General features: G+C 54.0%; 1 protein-coding gene across 4 annotated transcripts in view; it reads left to right on the forward strand.

Annotated features, from left to right (window-relative positions):
* The window catches only part of cep135 (centrosomal protein 135), a 215817-nt gene that overhangs the window by 110921 nt on the left and 86268 nt on the right, over positions 1–18628 (forward strand). For all 4 annotated transcript variants that reach the window (XM_072496794.1, XM_072496792.1, XM_072496793.1 and 1 more), the window contains one exon: positions 11730–11885. In XM_072496794.1, the coding sequence (XP_072352895.1) occupies positions 11730–11885 (156 nt within the window). The remainder of the gene's footprint in view (positions 1–11729; positions 11886–18628) is intronic.

Here is an 18628-nt window from a genome sequence, read left to right on the forward strand (position 1 = left end):
CAACCTCAGTCCATTTCTTTGGACGATGCCTCAGCTCCCTCTGGTGTCTTGAAGTAGGCCACCCAAAGACGTGGGGTAAACCACGCCAAACTAAACTTTATTGTGAAACAGTTCCACCATGGCCTTGTTAAAAGCTGCAGGCCTCCTGGCTAGCTCCATTCTAACATCCTGGTGTAATATCACCTTATAGCCTTCCTATCTGCTATTCCGATGCTTCTTCACCCACCGTAAAATTCTTTCTTTATCTTGATAGCATTGGAATTGCACGATAATCGCATGAGATGGCTCACCTGCACGAAGCCTCTGCCGCAACGATCTGTAAGCTCCATCAAACTCAGGAGAAGCCGCCATTTACTCTTTCCCCACCATCAAGGTCGTTCACCTTAACCCTCAAACCCTTGTTTTTGGTCATCACCGTTGCCATTTCCACCTCCAGACAAACAGTCTGGTCACTGCCTTGACAGAGCAAACCCCATCTTTTGCAGCTATGCACCCTGCTGCTTCACCATCTTGTCCACCTTAGCCAGGGCCCCTCGAATCGAGGAAATATCTGCCTCGATCGCCTTCTCATGGTCTTCCGAGACCTCGCGACACAGTTTCTGCAGTTCCACAGCTATAATTTCAGCAGTTGATGAGGTGGCCCCTGCCACTGCAGTCGCCTCCTCCATTCTCCACCAAGGCACACAAAGCCGCCACTTTTGAACTTGTTTCTTTCTTCCTCTGTTTCCGAGTTCAGTACCAATTGTGCATCCCCTTACTGTGGGATACTTAAACCATCGACTTCAAAACATTTTGGCTCGTATTTCCATCACCGGCTGGGTGAAAAGAGCTTAAATCGCAATCACAAGCAGAAGCCCCCACATGTGCGACCGCTCAGTTACATGCCACACCAGAAGTCCAGAAATACAGTTAAATTGGAAGTTTGCAAGCATGCCAAAGGTTTACAGAAAAATCTCATGGAAAAAAATGCAACAAAGTTGCAAGAGTAACTACTACATATCTATAGATAGTGCATGCTATGCAAATACAGTATATTACCAGTAAAACTTTGACAAATCTTTGACACCGCTCTTTGACAGAGCTTTGACAAAGAGTCATCGGACTCGAAACGTTAGCTCCTTTCTCTCCCTGCAGATGCTGCCAGACCTGCTGAGATTTTCCAGCATTTTCTCTTTTGTACCAGTAAAACTCCTATGGCCTTGATCTAAGTTAGAGATAGTATTGTGGGCAAGGTATTATGGGAGAACAACCCACAGTTCATTAGAAGAACGGTGGAGCAAAATTCCCACCTGCCCACAAACTTTCCAGTGACCCTAGCTGAAGTTGTGGTAACGAGAGTTTGGGGCGCTTTAGTAGAGTTCACCCCTGTATAGCTTTGTAAGACAGAACAGCCCACAACGACGCTCCTTGAATTTGCGCTAGGCCCTTTTGGGCCAAAGGTACAAATTAGCTTCACAAGGAAAACTATATTGTGTCACATCTTAAGATAGCTAATCGCTTCTGTGGTCACTTATCTTGATCTAGGAAAAGGTTGATGCCATTCAAAAGACTTAAAAGCTTTGGGGGAGTTATGCCAACTATTCGCTGCTAAAACTTCTGCTGAGCCATTTTATAGTAGATAAGGTAGATTTCTTTTTTAAAAAAATATATTTATTCAAAATTTTCAACACATTTTCAACAAACCCCCCCCCCACAAGAAAAAGAAACAAACACAACAAGCAGAAATTATACATAGGATTTCCCCGAGATACAATAACCCCCCCATATAACAGTAGAAAACACAAATAGGCCCGACTTCCGGTTGCGGCGATGCGGAGCTAAGCCGCACATTTCAGCAGCTCCCGCGATAACGGACTTTTGGGCTCTCCAGAGGAGCCCCAACGGAACTTTTTTGATTTAATCCCGTGTGGGAAGGTGAAGTAAGGTCCCCTTTGTTGTATGTTGTATGGCTGAGATTAGCGGTGGAGCGGCGGGAAAAGAGTCTCTGGAGCAGCGGCAAAAACGAGGGGGAAAAAGCAAGATGGCGGAGGGCGGAGACCGAGCAGTATGGGGGCCAGACCAGCAGGAGTTCCTTAAGCTCTGTATGGAGGAGCTCAAAAAGGAGGTGCTGGCGCCAATGCTGTTGGCGATCGAAGGGCTGAAGGAGACCCAGAAGGCCCAGGCGGTAGAGCTTTGCGAGGTGAGAGATAAAACGAATGAGAATGAGGACGAGATCCTGGGCCTGGCGGTAAAAATGGAGGTGCACGAGGCGGTGCACAGGAGGTGGGCTGAGAGAATCGAGGTCCTGGAGAACAGGTCGAGGAGGAAGAATCTCCGGATTCTGAGTCGCCCCGAAGGAGTGGAGGGAGCTGATGCTGGGGCGTATGAGAGTACGATGCTCCATTCGCTGATGGGTGCGGAGGCCTCTCCGAGCCCCCTGGAGCTGGAAGGGGCTCACCGGGTCCTGGCGAGGAGACCCAAGGCTGATGAGCCGCGAAGGGCGATAGTGGCAAGGTTCCATCGCTTCACGGACTAAAGAAAGTGTTCTGAGATGGGCCAAGAAGGTGCGGAGCAGTAGATGGGAGAATGCGGTGATCCGAGTTGACCAGGCTTAAAGCGCGGAGGTGGCAAGGAGGAGAGCTGGCTTCAACCGGGCCAAGGCGGTGCTGCACAAAAAAAGAGTCAAGTTCGGCATGCTGCAGCCTGCGCGACTGTGGGTTACTTATCAGGACCGACACCATTATTTTGAAACGCCAGAAGAGGCTTGGACCTTTATTCAGATGGAAAAATTGGACTCTAACTGAGGGGATGTGGCTGTGGGGGGTGATGTTGGTTGTACACTGGGTTGTAAATATGGGTAAAGATTACTTCATGGGTGGGATGGGGATGTGGGTAGAGTTCTGGTAAAAATTCCCCCCCCCCTTTTTTTCTTCTTTTCTGTAGACGAGATGATGGGGAATATGGGCGTCGGTGCTGGAGGGAGGCAAGACTCGGGGATGAGGGAACTGGGATAATGGGAGGCGCTGAAGGCGGTGGTCAGGGGAGAGTTAATCTCCATCAGGGCTCATAGGGTGAAGAGTGAGGGCAGGGAAAGGGAGAGGTTAGTGGGGGAGATTTTAAGGGTGGACAGGAGATATGCAGAGGCCCCTGATGAGGGACTACTCAGGGAGAGACGAAGTTTGACCTGTTGACCACAGGGAAGGCAGAGGCACAGTGGAGGAAGGCACAGGGGGCGATATATGAATACGGGGAGAAGGCGAGTCGGATGCTGGCACATCAGCTCCATAAGAGGATGGCAGCGAGGGAAATAGATGGAGTCAAGGACGGCAGGGGTACTACGGTGCGGAGTGCGGGGAAAGTGAATGAGGCATTCATGGCCTTTTACGAGGAGCTGTATAGGTCCCAGCCCCCAGGGGGAAAAGAGGGGATGCGACGATTCTTGGACCAACTGAGGTTCCCGAGGGTGGAGGAGCAGGAGGTGGCTGGTTTGGGGGCGCCAATTGGGGTGGAGGAGCTGGTTAAAGGACGGGAGCATGCAGGCAGGGAAGGCCCCGGGGCCGGATGGGTTCCTGGTGGAGTTTTATAGGAAGTATGTAGACCTGTTAGCCCCGTTGCTGGTAAGGACCTTCAATGAAGCAAGGGAGGGGGGGACACTGCCCCCGACAATGTCGGAGGCGACGATCTCTTTGATCTTGAAGCGGGAAAAGGACCCACTGCAATGTGGGTCATATAGACCGATCTCGCTCCTCAACGTAGATGCTAAGTTGCTGGCAAAAATGTTGTCTACGAGGATTGAGGACTGTGTCCCAGGGGTGATTCACGAGGACCAGACTGGATTCGTAAAGGGCAGGCAGCTAAATACTAATGTGCGAAGGCTCCTAAATGTGATAATGATGCCATCGATGGAGGGAGAGACGGAGATAGTGGCAGCCATGGACGCAGAGAAGGCCTTTGACCGAGTAGAGTGGAAGTATCTCTGGGAAGGGTTGAGGAGGTTTGTGTTCGGGGGAGGGTTTATTAGTTGGGTTAAGCCCCTGTATAGAGCCCCGGTGGCGAGTGTGGTCACGAACCGGCGGAGGTCGGAGTATTTCTGGCTGTATCGAGGGACGAGGCAGGGGTGCCCCCTGTCCCCTCTGCTGTTTGCATTAGCAATTGAACCTTTGGCCATGGCGTTAAGGGAGTCGGGGAAATGGAAGGGGGTGGTTTGAGGGGGAGAGGAGCATCGAGTGTCACTGTCCACAGATGACCTGTTTCTGTATGTGGCGGATCCAGTGGAGGGGATGGTTGAGGTCATGCAGATCCTAAGGGAGTTTGGAGACTTTTCGGGCTGTGAGCTCAATGTGGGAAAGAGCGAGCTCTTTGTGGTGCATCTGGGGGATCAGGGAAGAGGGATAGATGACCTACCGTTGAGGAGGGCGGAAAGGAGCTTTCGATACTTGGGGATTCAGGTAGCTAGGAGCTAGGGGGCACTGCACAAACTTAATTTGACGCGGCTGGTGGAACAGATGGAGGAGGATTTTAAAAGGTGGGACATGTTGCCACTCTCGCTGGTGGGCAGGGTACAGTCGATTAAAATGGTGGTCCTCCCGAGGTTTCTTTTTGTTTTTCAATGCCTCCCAATTGTGATTACCAAGGCCTTCTTTAAGAGGGTAAGCAGGAGCATTATGGGATTTGTGTGGGCGAGTAAGACCCCGAGGGTAATGAGGGGGTTCCTGGAGCTTAGCAGAGATAGAGGAGGGTTGGCGTTGCCGAACTTGGGTGGCTACTACTGGGCAGCCAACGTGGCGATGATCTGTAAGTGGGTGATGGAGGGAGGGGGCGGCGCGGAAGAGGTTGGAGATGGCGTCCTGCAAAGGAACGAGCCTGGGGGCGCTGGTGACGGCACCGCTGCCGCTCTCGCCGACAAGGTACACCACGAGTCCGGTGGTGGCAGCAACGCTAAAGATCCATAAGTGGGTGATGGAGGGAGAGGGGGCGGCGTGGAAGAGGTTGGAGATGGCGTCCTGTAAAGGAACGAGCCTGGGGGTGCTGGTGACGGCACCGCTTCCGCTCTCGCCGACAAGGTACACCACGAGCCCGGTGGTGGCGGCAACGCTAAAGATCTCGGGGCAGTGGAGACGGCACAGGGGTGCGATGGGAGCCTCGGTGTGGTCCCCGATCAGAGATAACCATCGGTTTGTCCCAGGAAGGATGGATGGGGGTTTCAGAGCTGGCATCGGGTAGGGATTAGAAGAATGGGGGACCTGTTCATCGATGGGACGTTTACGAGCTTAGGGGGGCTGGAGGAGGAATGTGGACTACCCCCGGGAAATGCCTTCGGGTACATGCAAGTGAGGGCGTTTGTGAGGCGGCAGGTGAGGGAATTCCCGCTGTTCCCGGCACAGCGGATTCACGACAGGGTGATTTCGGGCATATGGGTCGGGGAGGGCAAGGTGTCGGCGATATACCAGGAGATGAAAGAAGAGGGGGAGGCTTTGGTAGAGGAGCTGAAGGGTAAATGGGAAGAGGAGCTTGAGGAGGGGCTATGGGCTGATGCCCTAAGTGGGGTTAATTCCTCTTCCTCGTGTGCCAGGCTTAGCCTGATACAATTTAAGGTGGTGACGGGGGCGAGGCTGAGTAGGTTCTTTGGGGTGGAGGACAGATGTGGGAGGTGCTCAGGAAGCCCGGCGAACCATGTCCATAGGTCATGCCCGGCACTGGAGGGGTTCTGGAGGGGAGTTGCGGGAACAGTATCTAAGGTGGTGAAAGTCCGGGTCAAGCCAAGCTGGGGGCAAGCACTATTTGGAGTAGTGGACGAGCCGGGAGTGCAGGAGGTGAAAGAGGCCGGTATTCTGGCCTTTGCGTCCCTAGTAGCCCGGCGAAGGGTCTTGTTAATGTGGAAAGAGGCGAAGCCCCCCAGCGTGGAAGCCTGGATAAATGACATGGCGTGGTTTATCAAATTGGAGCGGATAAAGTTTGCCTTGAGAGGGTCTGCGCAGGGGTTCTACAGGCGGTGGCAACTGTTCCTGGACTATCTCGCGGAACGTTAGATGAAGGTCGGAAAGCAGCAACAGCAACCCAAGGGGGGAGGGGGGGGGGAGGTTCTGGGGGGGCATTTGAACAAGGAAACACATGAATGATCCGGAAAACCGACAAGTACGGCAGGAATCCAATGTACAAAGTTCTGTATCTTATTGACTTGCCACCATGTTCATGTCTTGCTATGCGAGCTTTCTTTCTTTTTGTAACAGGCGGGGGGGGGGGGGTTTGTTTGTGTGGTTGAAAATTTTGTTGAAAAATTCTTAATAAATATATTTTTTTTAAGAAAGAAAACACAAATAGTGAAACACCCCACCTTAACCCAAACGCCTTGCCCTTTAACTCCTCCACCGAGGCCGCCTCCTCTTCCTGCAGCTCCTGGTAAATCGCCGAAACCTTGCCTTCTCCAACCCATACACCTGAAATGACCCTGTCCTGAATCCTACGTGCTGGAAACAGCGGGAATTCCCTCATCTGCCGCCTCACAAACGCCCTCACTTGCATGTACCTGAAAGCGTTTTCCGGGGGTAGCCCAAATTTCTCCTCCAGCGCCCCTAGGCTCTGGAGGAGAAACGTCCCATCGATGAACAGGTCCCCCATTCTTTTAATCCCTGCCCGATGCCAGCTCTGAAACCCCCCATCCACCCTTCCCAGGACGAATCAATGATTCTCCCGAATCGGGGACCAAACCGAGGCTCCCACCTCGCCCCCGTGTCGCCTCCACTGCCCCCATGTCTTCAGCGTCGCTGCCACCACCGGACTCGTGGTGTACCTTGTCGGCGGGACTGGCAGCGGTGCCGTCACCAGCGCCCTCGGGCTCGTGCCCACACAGGACGCCATCTCTAGCCTCTTCCACGCCGCCCCCTTCCCTCCATTACCCACTTACGGATCGGGGGCACAGTGGGGGAAAGCGCAAGGGGCGGCATATGAGTATGGGGAGAAGGCGAGTCGGATGCTGGCACATCAGCTTCGTAAGAGGGAGGCAGCGAGGGAGATTGGTGGAGTTAGGGATAGAGGGTGGAATACGGTGCGGAGTGCGGTGAGGATAAAAAATGTATTTAGGGACTTCTATGGGGATCTGTACAGGTCTGAGACCCCGGCGGGTGAGGAGGGGATGCAACGGTTCCTAGATTAGCTGAAGTTCCTGAGGGTGGAGGAGGAGCAGGTGGCTGGTTTGGGGGCGCCAATTGGGCTGGAGGAGCTGGTTAAAGGATTGGGAGGTAAGCAGGCGGGGAAGGCCCTGAGGCCGGATGGGTTCCCGGTTGAATTTTACAGGAAATCATCAGGTCGAATTCCGTCTGGAGGTTCCGTCACTCCCCAAGTAGCCCCTCCTCAGGTGCCTCTGCATAGCTCCTGTCCACCCTTAAAATCTCCCCCACCAACCTCTCCCTCTCCCTCCTCTCTCTCTTCTCCCTGTGGGCCCTAATGGAGATTAGCTCTCCGCTGACCAACGCCTTCCAGACTACCCCCACCTCCCCATTGTCGTTGGCCTCCAAGTATCTTTCAATACACCCCCGAACCTGCCCGCACACCCCCTCATCCGGCAACAGTCCCACATCGAGGCGCCACAACGGCACTGGTCCCTCTCCTCCCCCAACTCCAGCTCCACCCAATGCGGGGCGTGATCCAAGATGGCTATGGCCGAATATTCCGTTCCCTCCACTTTCGGGATTAGCGCCCTACTCAAGATGAAAAAATCTATCCGGGAGTAGGCTTTATCGACGTGGGGAAAAAGGAAAATTCCCTGGTCAGCGGCCTGGCAAACCTCCATGGATCCACTCCCCCCACCTGGTCCATAAACCCCCTGAGCACCTTGGCCGCAGCCAGCCTCTTACCCGTCCTGGACCTAGAACGGTCCAGTGCTGGTCCAGCACCGTGTTGAAGTCGTCGTCGTGTCTCTTCTTTCCCCCCCCCCCCCCCCCCCCCCCATTATCAAGCTTCCTACCTCCATATCCGGAATCTGACCCAGCATGCTTTCATAAATCCGGCATCATCCCAATTCGGGGCACATACGTTCACCAGTACCACCCGCACCCCCTGCAACCTACCACTCACCATCACATATAGACCTCCATTATCCGCCACAATATTCAACGCCTCGAACGACACCCGCTTCCCCACCAGTATTGCAACCCCTCTGTTCTTCACATCCAGCCCTGAATGAAAGACCTGCCCTACCCATCCCTTTCTCAGCCTAACCTGATCTGCCACCTTCAGGTGCGTCTTCTGGAGCATAATTATGTCTGCCTTCAGTCCCTTTAAGTGCGCGAACACCCGGGCCCTCCTGACCGGCCCGTTCAGACCCCTCACATTCCAAGTTATCTGCCGGATCAGGGGACTACTCCCCCCCCGATTAGCCATCTCCTTTTTGAGGCCAGCCACGTGCCCGCGCCTCCAGTCCCCCGGCGGTGGACCCCCGCCCTGACTACCTCTCCTACCTCCAGCTCCCCTTTGGCCAATGCAGCAGCAACCCAGTGTCCGTCCCCCCCCCCCGCCAGATCCTCATCTAGCCATTTTGCTCCCCCATGACACTCCCGTAAGTCTGCTGACCCCGGCCTCTCCCGCCATTCCACCGACCCCCCAGTGTGAGAATCCCCCCCACCTCCCCTTAGCAATCAGTGTGAACTCCTCTCCTGCACCGCCCCCGTCCTTCCTTAGCGTGGGAAAAAGCCCGCGCTTTCCATCTGAGTCAGCCCCGCCACATCTGGCGCAGCTCCTTTTTGCGGCCTTACCCCAACTCCCCATCCCCGGGCCTCCACCCCCCCCATCTTTCTCCGCGGGGCCCTGCCCCTCCAACACCGACGGCCACACTCTCTCACAGCCCCCGCATCAAATCCATTCACCCATCCCCACCCATCACCAAAACAAAAAGAACATTCCCAAAATGCAGTAAACACCCCCCGCAACAAACCCTCAGTTCGAGTCCAACTTATCAGACTGGATAAAGTTCCATGCCTCATCAGGCGTCTCAAAATAGGGGTGGCGATCTTGGAACGTGACCCACAATCGCGCTGGCTGCAGCATACCGAACTTCCCCTTCCGATGGAGAACCGCCTTAGCCCGGTTGAAACCAGCCCTCTTCTTAGCCACCTCCGCACTCTAGTCCTGGTAGATTCGGATCTCCTTGTTCTCCCACCTGCTGCTCCGTTCTTTTTTGGGCCATCTCAGGACGCACTCTCTGTCCATAAAGCGGTGGAACCTCACCACTACAGCCCTTGGCGGCTCGTTGGCTTTGGGTCTCCTTGCCAGGACCCGATGTGCCCCATCCAGCTCCAGGGGCCTCTGGAAAGCTCCCGCGACCATCAGCGAATTGAGCATCGTGACCACAGATGGCCCAGCATCGGGCCTCTCCACTCCTTCAGGGAGACCCAGAATCCGAAGATTCTTCCTCCTCAACCTATTCTCCAGGTCTTCAAATTTTTCCGCCCACCTCTTGTGCGATGCCTCGTGCGCCTCCATCTTCACCGCCAGGCCCAAGATCTCGTCCTCGTTCTCCGAGGCTTTTTGCCGGATCGCCGCCCCTTAGGCCTTCTGGGTCTCCACAAGCTTCTCAATCAACGCCTTCATTGGCGCCAGCATTTCTGCCTTCAGCTCTGCAAAGCAGCGTTTGAGGAACTCCTGCTGCTCCTGCGACCACTGCGCCCACGCTGCTTGGTCTCCACCCGCCGCCATCCTGCTTCTCCCTCGCACTTTCCGCTGCACCAAAATCACTTTCTTAACCGCTCCACTCCTGGTCCAATCCATACAGTGCCGGGGGAACCTTACTGTCACCTTCCCACACTGGGAGCCGTCGAACAATTGCCGTTGGGGCCCCTCTAAAGAGTCCAAAAGTCCGTTCCTGGCGGGAGCTGCCGAACGTGCGACCTACGAAAGGTAGATTTCTAAGGATAACTCAAGTACTCTCCCAACATGGCTTCTGAATTGGAGGGGATGGCAATTAAAGTTCAGGATTCCCACCAGAGAATGGTCAGAGCTGCAAAAAGAGATGGGCGATAAAAACTGGTAACATCCTGGTTTCCACGACCTTGACTGGAAATCAACCTCAATTTCACTTGACCAAAAGATTGAAATTTTGTTCCCATCGTGTTTCAAACAAGCTGAGAAGTGTAAGGTAAAAACAGGAAGTGCTGGAAATACTCAGCAGGTCTGGCAGCATCTGTGGTGAGAGTAACAGAGCTAGAGCTATGAGTCCAATATGACTCTTTGTAACTGAAGAGAGGTAGAAATGTGATGGGTTTTATGCTGTTGAAAGAGGAGAGGAAGAAAAAAGGGAAGGTCTGGAATAGAGCAGGAGAGATTAAATGACAAAGATGTCATGGAACAAAATGCATGGTTGTACAAAGAACACAGAACAAAGAAAAGTACAGTAGAGGAACAGGCCATTCGGCCCTCCAAGTCTGAGCCAACCATGCTGCCCGTCTAAACTAAAATCTTCTACACTTCCGGGGTCCATATCCCTCTATTCCCATCCTATTCATGTATTTGTCAAGATGCCCCTTAAATGTCACTATCGTCCCTGCTTCCACCACTTCCTCCGGCTGCGAGTTCCAGGCACCCACTACCCTCTGGGTAAAAAAACGTACCTCGTACATCTCCTCTCAACCTTGCCCCTAGTAAAGGAACATACCATTTATCCAGAGTGAGTGTGAATGGCAGAATAATGAACAGCTCTGAATGAAAGCAAAATCAGAAATACAAGATACAGACAGACACATGGCAAAAAAACTAAATGGAAGACCGATGTTTTTAAAAAAAATAAATTTAGAGTACCCAATTAATTTTTTCCATGGGGCAATTTAGTGTGCCCAATCCACCTACCCTGCACATCTTTGGATTGTGGGGACGAAACCCACGCAAACACAGGGAGAATGTGCAAATTCCACATGGACAGTGACCCAGGGCCAGGATCGAACCTGGGACCTCGGCGCCGTGAGGCAGCAGTGCTAACCATTGCGCCACCGTGCTGCCCCTTGGAAGACTGAGTTGATGGTTTGAAATTATTCAACTTAATGCTGAGTCAAGAAGGCTGTAAAGTGCCTCAGATGAAGTGATGTTGCTCAAGCTTACATTGAACTTCACTGGAGCATTGCAGCAGTTCAACAGCAGAAATAGCAAACAACCAAATGATCACAACCATGCTTGCATCTGAGCAAAGTTGTCGGAAAGCAGTCGCCCAATCTGTATTTGGCCTTCACCCTCCCTGATGCCCTGCCGTGTCTGCAGTTGTGACTTCAGCTCAACAACTCTGACGTGAAGTTCCTTGATCTGCAGACACTTTCAGCAGTTATGGTTGTCCAGGGTTGCAGTGCTGCCCTGCCTTGTCTACGTAAACTGTTCGCTTATTTAACTAGTTGAAATTATTTCTGTGCATTTGGATCAATCATAACTCTTCAACAATATCATGCGCCCGTTTATAGGTGAAGGACCGAGGACATGTTTCTTGTTGAACTGTTTGGGGGATGATACTATTTGTACTCTTTATACAAAATTTTCTGGATCTTTATTCAATTGTATCACAAATATTTGTACAGAAAATATTCTTTTGTTGTGGCCTCAAACAAAAAGGTGGATTTTTAGCAGTGTGTAATTAAAATGCTATATGTTTATTGCAGGTTGTAATTAAAATGCTATATGTTTACTGTTCATGTGCTTTGTTTAGAAGTGTTTCTATAAACTTTATTGACAGAATGTTAATTTTAATGCATTAAAGAGAAACTATGTTTCTTCCACAGAGTAGTAGCCTCAGCTCTGAGCTGTTACAGGCTATCAGAGAGCGGGATGAGTTACAATCGGTGCTCGACAATTTTGAGCAACACATGGCAGAAATCCAATCAAATGTCAAGATGGTGACGGCAGAACGAGACAAATTGCTTATGATTTATGAACAGGTATTAATCGAATAAGAATGAATTGTGAATTTTTCATTTGGTATACTATATGGAAAAGTATTTATTCAATGAGTGTGGCCCTTTAGGGCAGTGCTTTAAGCTTTTTTCCCCTGGGGACCCACTTTTGCCAACTGCCTGACCTTCGTGACCCAGGTTGGCCGACTTTTGCGACGTACGCCACATTCGCTTACCTTTAATGCAAATGGAGAATCTGCTTGGTACTCAGTATCTCACTCCAATCAGGTTCACAAGCGAAGAGGGCAATGCGCGTATCAGGTGCAGACTTCAGACAGTTCTTTTATGCCGTCTTCATCCTTGTGAGAACGGAAAATCAAACCTCACACATGTAATTCGTTGTGAAGAGCAATAGCAGCAAAACGCTTGTTTTATTCAGCAGTGGATATTCCTGGAAGATGCTACTCCAGAATGTTGTCAGTCTCATGGACTTTTGGCATGTGTTTAATGGTCTGTCACAGGTCAGGTACAGCAGCGTAGTCTTTTCATTTGGAGTCAGCTGTAAGTTAGGGCGGCACGGCAGCACAGTGGCTAGCACTGTGGCTTCACAGCGCCAGGGTCCCAGGTTCGATTCCCCGCTGGGACACTGTCTGTGCGGAGTCTGCACATTCTCCCCGTGTCTGCGTGGGTTTCCTCCGGGTGCTCCGGTTTCCTCCCACAGTCCAAAGACGTGCGGGTTAGGTGGAGTGGCCAAGGTAAATTGCCCTTAGTGTCCAAAGATGTTAGGAGGGGTTATTGGGTTACGGGGGTAGGGTGGAAGTGAGGGATTCAGTGGGTCGGTGCAGACTCGATGGGCCGAATGGCCTCCTGTGCTGTATGTTCTATGACTCGAAGGTCTCAACCTCAAAGTGAATTTTTCACCCACCACTTTTTCAAAATCTGAAACTTCTCTCATTTGCCAGTACTTCCCTACATATAACCCACATGGGCTTTGCATCCTTTTTTGCATTTGCACAATTGACAAAACCATACCTCTTGAAATCATCTTTATACTGCTTCATTCCTAAATTAAGTTTATTCTTTAGGTTGTTAACTAGAGGCTCTGGAGCTAGCACTGCTCTATTCTGCCTTGGACTCTCAAGTCAGCTCTCTTCGGTCGATTCCGATGTGAGATGCTGGCCAGTGGGTACTCTGCCTATGTGTGTCTCTGGCCATCTCTTACTTGTAAGAAAACAATTACTCTTCACAGTCCACTTGCCTTGCTTGCCAGCAGCTAGAAAATGGAAGAAGCTCTCCTCCATGATTTGGCACCAGAAGCATGTACATACAGGGGCGCGATTCTCCGCTCCCGCGACTAAGTGCCCACGCCGTCGTGAACGCCGTCGTGTTTCACGACTGCGCGAAACGGCCCCGATCACGGTCGATTCAGGGCCCGAAAATGGGCTAGGAGCAAAGCCGCGAGGAACTCGGGGGGGGGGGGGGGGGAGCATGGCGCGAAAGCAGCGTCGTAAGCGCGCAACGCCCGAATGACACGGCGCTGCACGATAAATGGCGCGATCCGCGCACGGAAAGACCCAGGAGAAGGGGGAGAGATGGCTGAGCCCCGACGAGCCGCACCGAGGTTCCGGGACACTGACCTGGACACCCTCCTCGATGAGGTTGAAAGCCGAAGGGCCACCCTCTGCCCAAGTCGTGGGCATCGCCAGCCATCCAGCATGGTGAGGCGCGGTTGGCGTGAAGTTGGCACTGCTGTGAGTGCTGTGGGGCACACCACCCCCCCGGTCCGGGGAGCAGTGTCGGAAGAAGCTGCACGACCTCACTCGGGCTGCCAGGGTAAGTGCCATGAGGGTGCCCCCGGGTCAACCCCCCCCACCATGCACGAGGGGGGGGGGGGAAGTGGGGTGGGGGGGGTTGGGTGCACAATGTTGTACTCGACCCACATGAGCACCGGAACCCCCACTGGAGAGATGCCATGGCATGGCTCCAACTGTCTCCTCACCCAGCATTAATATAGCTTATATCTGCACGCCTTGATGATACCCGCCTAATTGTGATGCTTTATTCCCCCCCCCCCCCCCTCCCCCAGGACAAGACAGCTCACAACCAACGTAAGCGTATGAGAACCGGAGGGGGTTCTCCTGTGCTGCACCCTCTAAATGTTCACGAGCAGAGGGCCCTGGACCTCGCTGGGGGATCCGCCACCCGGGAGGTCGCGACAAGCCAGTTCGGAGGCGCAGAAGCAAGTGAGACAACCCTGCATGTCCTCATCCCCCCCCCCAACCCAACCCGTCATCGCCCCCCTCACACTCTGGCCACTGCACCATCGATCCCCTCCCTCCTCACATTGGCCACTGCACCCTCGATCCCCCTCCCCCCTCACACTCTGGCCACTGCACCCTCGATCCCCTCCCCCCCTCACACTGGCCACTGTACCCCCGATCTCTCCCCCCCCCCCCTCACACACTGCTCCCACCACCACCATACACCCGGCCCAGCGTGTCTAACGAACCCTGTATCGTTGTGTTCCCCAGGGCCAGCCGCTGAACGTCCAGGGTCGTCTCGGCCAAGACAAAGCCAACCATCTCCAACCTCGAGCGCACCCAGGGACGCACGCCAGAGGGTGGCAGTCGGTCGGACAGGAGGGCAACCCTCTCAGTCTGGGACGCTGGACGGGGACGCACATACGACGGACAGAGACAATACTGAGGGGCACAGGACGGACAGTGACGATGACGCACAGAGAACGGCCACACAGTCCACGGATTCACCTGGAGGGCAACATGACATGGGCCGCATGCACCTTGCGCCGGGCCATGAGGGGGACCAGTACACACCAGACTTCCTAACAGACGATGACCTTGAACTAACGGCACTGATGTCTCCCACACCATCCACCATCGCAGAGACACTCACCTCGGTTGGGCAGATAAGTGATGAGGCTCCCGGGTCACGGTCTGGTGCGCACCACACAGCCGAGCCGGTACAGCAGGTGGAGTTTGGAGCAGCCGAGGGGCTGGACGGTCGGAGGGTAGCCCAAGCCCAGCAAACAGCTGCCGCCCAGACGGTTCCCGGGTTCCTGGATGTACTTGACCCACCCGGACAACCGATGCATGTAGACACCGAGGGACTGAATAACGGGATGAGGGCCATCTTCCAGGACCTGCACACACAGTTGGAGGAGTCCATTCGCACCCAGGAGCAGGGAGTGGTGCCGCTCATCGCAGCCACCCAGGCCGACACCGCACGGGTGGCGTCCGCGGTGGAGGCAATGGGCGAAACGGTTTCGGCCATTGGTCAGGTTCTGCAAGGCGTTGGGCTTCACGTGCACGCGTCATCCATGGCCCAGGAGAGGGCTGCCCTCTCACAGGTAGCCATCTCACAGAGCCGACAGGACATTGCCGCCGCTCTCCGGGCCCTGGCTGAGTCTCACCATGCCATGGCCCGGTCCCAGCAGGCGATGGCACAGTCCCAGCAGTCAGCCGCGTAGAGCAGAGACCGCCTGGCGCACGTGATGGATGGCGTAGCGCACTCACAGGTTGAGATAGCACAGTCCCTGGCAGGAATGTCGCACTCCCTGAGCTCCGTCTCTGCGAGCATTTGGACCGAGGTCGATACCGCTGCAGGCCTCCAGGACTGGCAGCGCCAGGTGTCGGTGGTGCGACGGGGCATGTCTCCGATCGCACCTCCGTCCCACAGTGAGGCCCGGGGGCCACTGGGCTCCCCGAGGGAGGAGGTGGTTCTGGGACCTGTCCCGGTACCTCCAGCAAGGGACGTCCTGGAACACTCGGCCTCCCCCCATTCCGTCCCTGGCGCATCTGGTGGGCAGCAGGCAGGACAGGGTGGCACCACGCCATCCGGCACGCTTGCCAAGCAGCCTGGCCGATCGAAGCCGGGCCGCCACAGGAAACGCGTGCCGACGGGGGCCATGTCGCAGGGCGTGATTCTCAGCAGTCCGCCTCCACTCCTGCTGTACCATCTGGGGAGACACCTAGACGTAGTGGTGGGGCCCGTAAGGCAAAGAAGTTAGCACATAATAAGTTGGCACGGGTGCAGGGCGCAGTTTAGTTGTAGGGGGTAGGGCATCTGTATGTGAATGTCACAAATAAACTCACTGTTGCACTTAACTTGTAAGACTCTGTGCTATGTCCGGTGCCAGGGGGCTCGTGAGGGTGACCGAGTGGCGCTGTGGTTACGAGTGGTTCAACGTCGGTGCCAGATGTGCTGTCCCTATCCCCCCTGCCTCCCAAAATCGGACACCGTAGTCCTCGGCACTCCGACGCCAGCTACCTCACACGGGCACGTGATGAAATGCCCGTTATCAAGGCTGTGACCACCGGAGTGTATGGTTCAGCTATAGCCATGAGTCAGACCTTGGCTGGCGAATCTGAGCACACAGCTCATCGTAGAGCGGGCGGTCATCATTCAACATGGCACTGATCACACCCACTTACACAATCATCAATGTTGTGCAATCCCGTAGTGCCGCGGTGGTAAGGTGATATGGAATTGGTGCCGTGTACGCGGTGTGGGGGGGGGGGTGCAATGTGGTGCCCGTGTGCAGGACTGGCGGTGCAAGTGGCAGTGTTCAGCGAATCCCTCCCCCACAGTGCGCGAACCGTGCGGCCACCAACACGTCGCGTGCCCGCTGTCCTCGACGGTGCCGTCGTGCAGCCTCCTGGACGTAACCAGCACATGGGCAGTGTCTGTGTCCTGCGCCCCTCCCACACCCTAATGCACGCCATCCTCCCCCTCCTCCTTTCCCCCCTCCCCCCAAGAACTTCGATATCAGTGCCCGCTTCCTGTGCATTCCTCGCCGTCGGGGGGGTCAATGTTCCCCCCAGCATCCCCCTGTACATTCGGGTCCTGAGCGCCTGCGGCCTGCGCGGTGACGATGGGCCACTCCACGGCCATCCCCTCTGCTGCAGCAGCAACCGCTGCATCTGCAGCCACTGTGGGCCGTCTGAGTCTACGCTGCCGGATGGCCACCTGCAGAGCTGCGGCTCCAACCACGGCAGTGAACATCACTGTTTGGTTGGCATACATGGTGACCTGCAGGAGGGTGGTGGGGGGCAGAGAAACGACATGTTACACGGAGGTTCTTCCACACCTCGCCAGCCAGGTTGCATGAGTGCCCCGGTGGCCTGGTCGCTCGGGGAAGCCGACCCGGTCTGCAGGAGCACCGGAACAGTCTGCTCACCTCCTCACTGCTCAGCGTCAGCCGCACGACTGGCTGACTACTTTATTTACCAGGTATGAATGACGACGGCGTGAACTGGGGTCACGCCGTCGAGACGTCGCCCATCCGGGCCGGAGAATAGCGGAGGTAGCGGAGAATCGCCAATTTGGGTGTCTCGGGCGATTCTCCGGCCTGCGCCGCGCAGAACTCGATGGGGCTGTTCTCGCCGCTTGGGTGAATCGGGGGAGGGCATTGGACCGGCGTCACGTGGAAAAATGGCGCACCAGTCGATTCTCCCAAACGGCGGTGCATCGGAGAATGCACGTCCCGGGCGTTTGATATCAAGTGTATGTGCAGGGCACGTGACCTGCTCCTTGCTTCCGCTTATGGTAGGAAGACTACACACAGCCTCATTTCCTTCGCATTTAAAAGGTGGCAATGGCTGTTATTCACAATAAAAGTGTGACAGCAGTCATTGGCTCTTCTCCTGCGATTGGGCATGCTACGACTACGTGACTCTCCTGATGCCTGCCCGCGACCCACCGGCGGGTCACTACGTACACTTTGAAAAACCTTGCTTTGGAGGATTTGTGATCAACCATTTTCGAATAGTTTTGCAAAACAATCTCAAAAAAGGTGCCACTTGTAGCAACCACTCATTGCCTGTACCTGAAGATGGATTAATGATACTAGTGAATTTTGTCTTGTAAAACCTACATTTGAGCAACAATTCACTACTCAAGGCTTTAATACAAAGCAAGCACCCATCTTAAATATACTTGTATGTTTTTGGTGAATACTATTCATTCCATATTCCATACCTTTTCTCTTTGCCTTATAAAATAGCCTAAAGTGCACCAGCACACAGCTTCAAGGCTATGTGAAATTAAATTTAATGTGGATATATGTACAAGATACTATACATTGATGCAGAAAGTATGCACAGAGTGGATGAGTGTCTTTTGACAAATGTAAAACAGCAAAAAATAGATTATGCAGTCTTTAATAAGTGTATTTTTGTGAGGACCACGAAGAATCCAGCACGAGTTTCAAGGATACAAGAAATAACATTTATTTACAATAACATATATATACTTAACAGCAGCAACCTCACTTGCTGCTTACTCCTTCCTGCTAGTTCCAAACTGGCCAGCTTTATTTATACAGGGAGTCTGCTAATGATTTCTCCGCCCCCCCCCCTTCATTGGGGAAGCTCATACTCCCACAGGATTGTGGGATTGTCATTAGTCCCCAGCCAATGGTAAGCAGGCAGGTTATAACATCCCTCCCCCCCTGAAGTCCAAGGAATCCACCGAAGACCCTGGCGAAGGAGGGCGTCGGACTCGTTTTGCTGCAGGTCGGACACCATTTGCACGAGGCGCTGGATCGGGCGGTGTGTAACGAGGCGGAGACTGGCGCTTCCGTGATGAACGGCGTACCGGTTGTACATCCACGGCCCGTGGGCCCGAGGATTCCCCCTCTGATGCGTCCTGTGTCTCCATCTCGGAGTCAGAGTCTGCTGCCTCGGTCATCTCGGCGTCTCTATCTCCGCGCGGTTCTGTAACGACCTGCGCAGGCTTTGAATGAGGCACCAGAGGAAGATTGTGAGGAC

The sequence above is a fragment of the Scyliorhinus torazame genome, chromosome 3 (assembly GCF_047496885.1).
Source record: "Scyliorhinus torazame isolate Kashiwa2021f chromosome 3, sScyTor2.1, whole genome shotgun sequence".
NCBI classification, from domain to species: domain Eukaryota; kingdom Metazoa; phylum Chordata; class Chondrichthyes; order Carcharhiniformes; family Scyliorhinidae; genus Scyliorhinus; species Scyliorhinus torazame.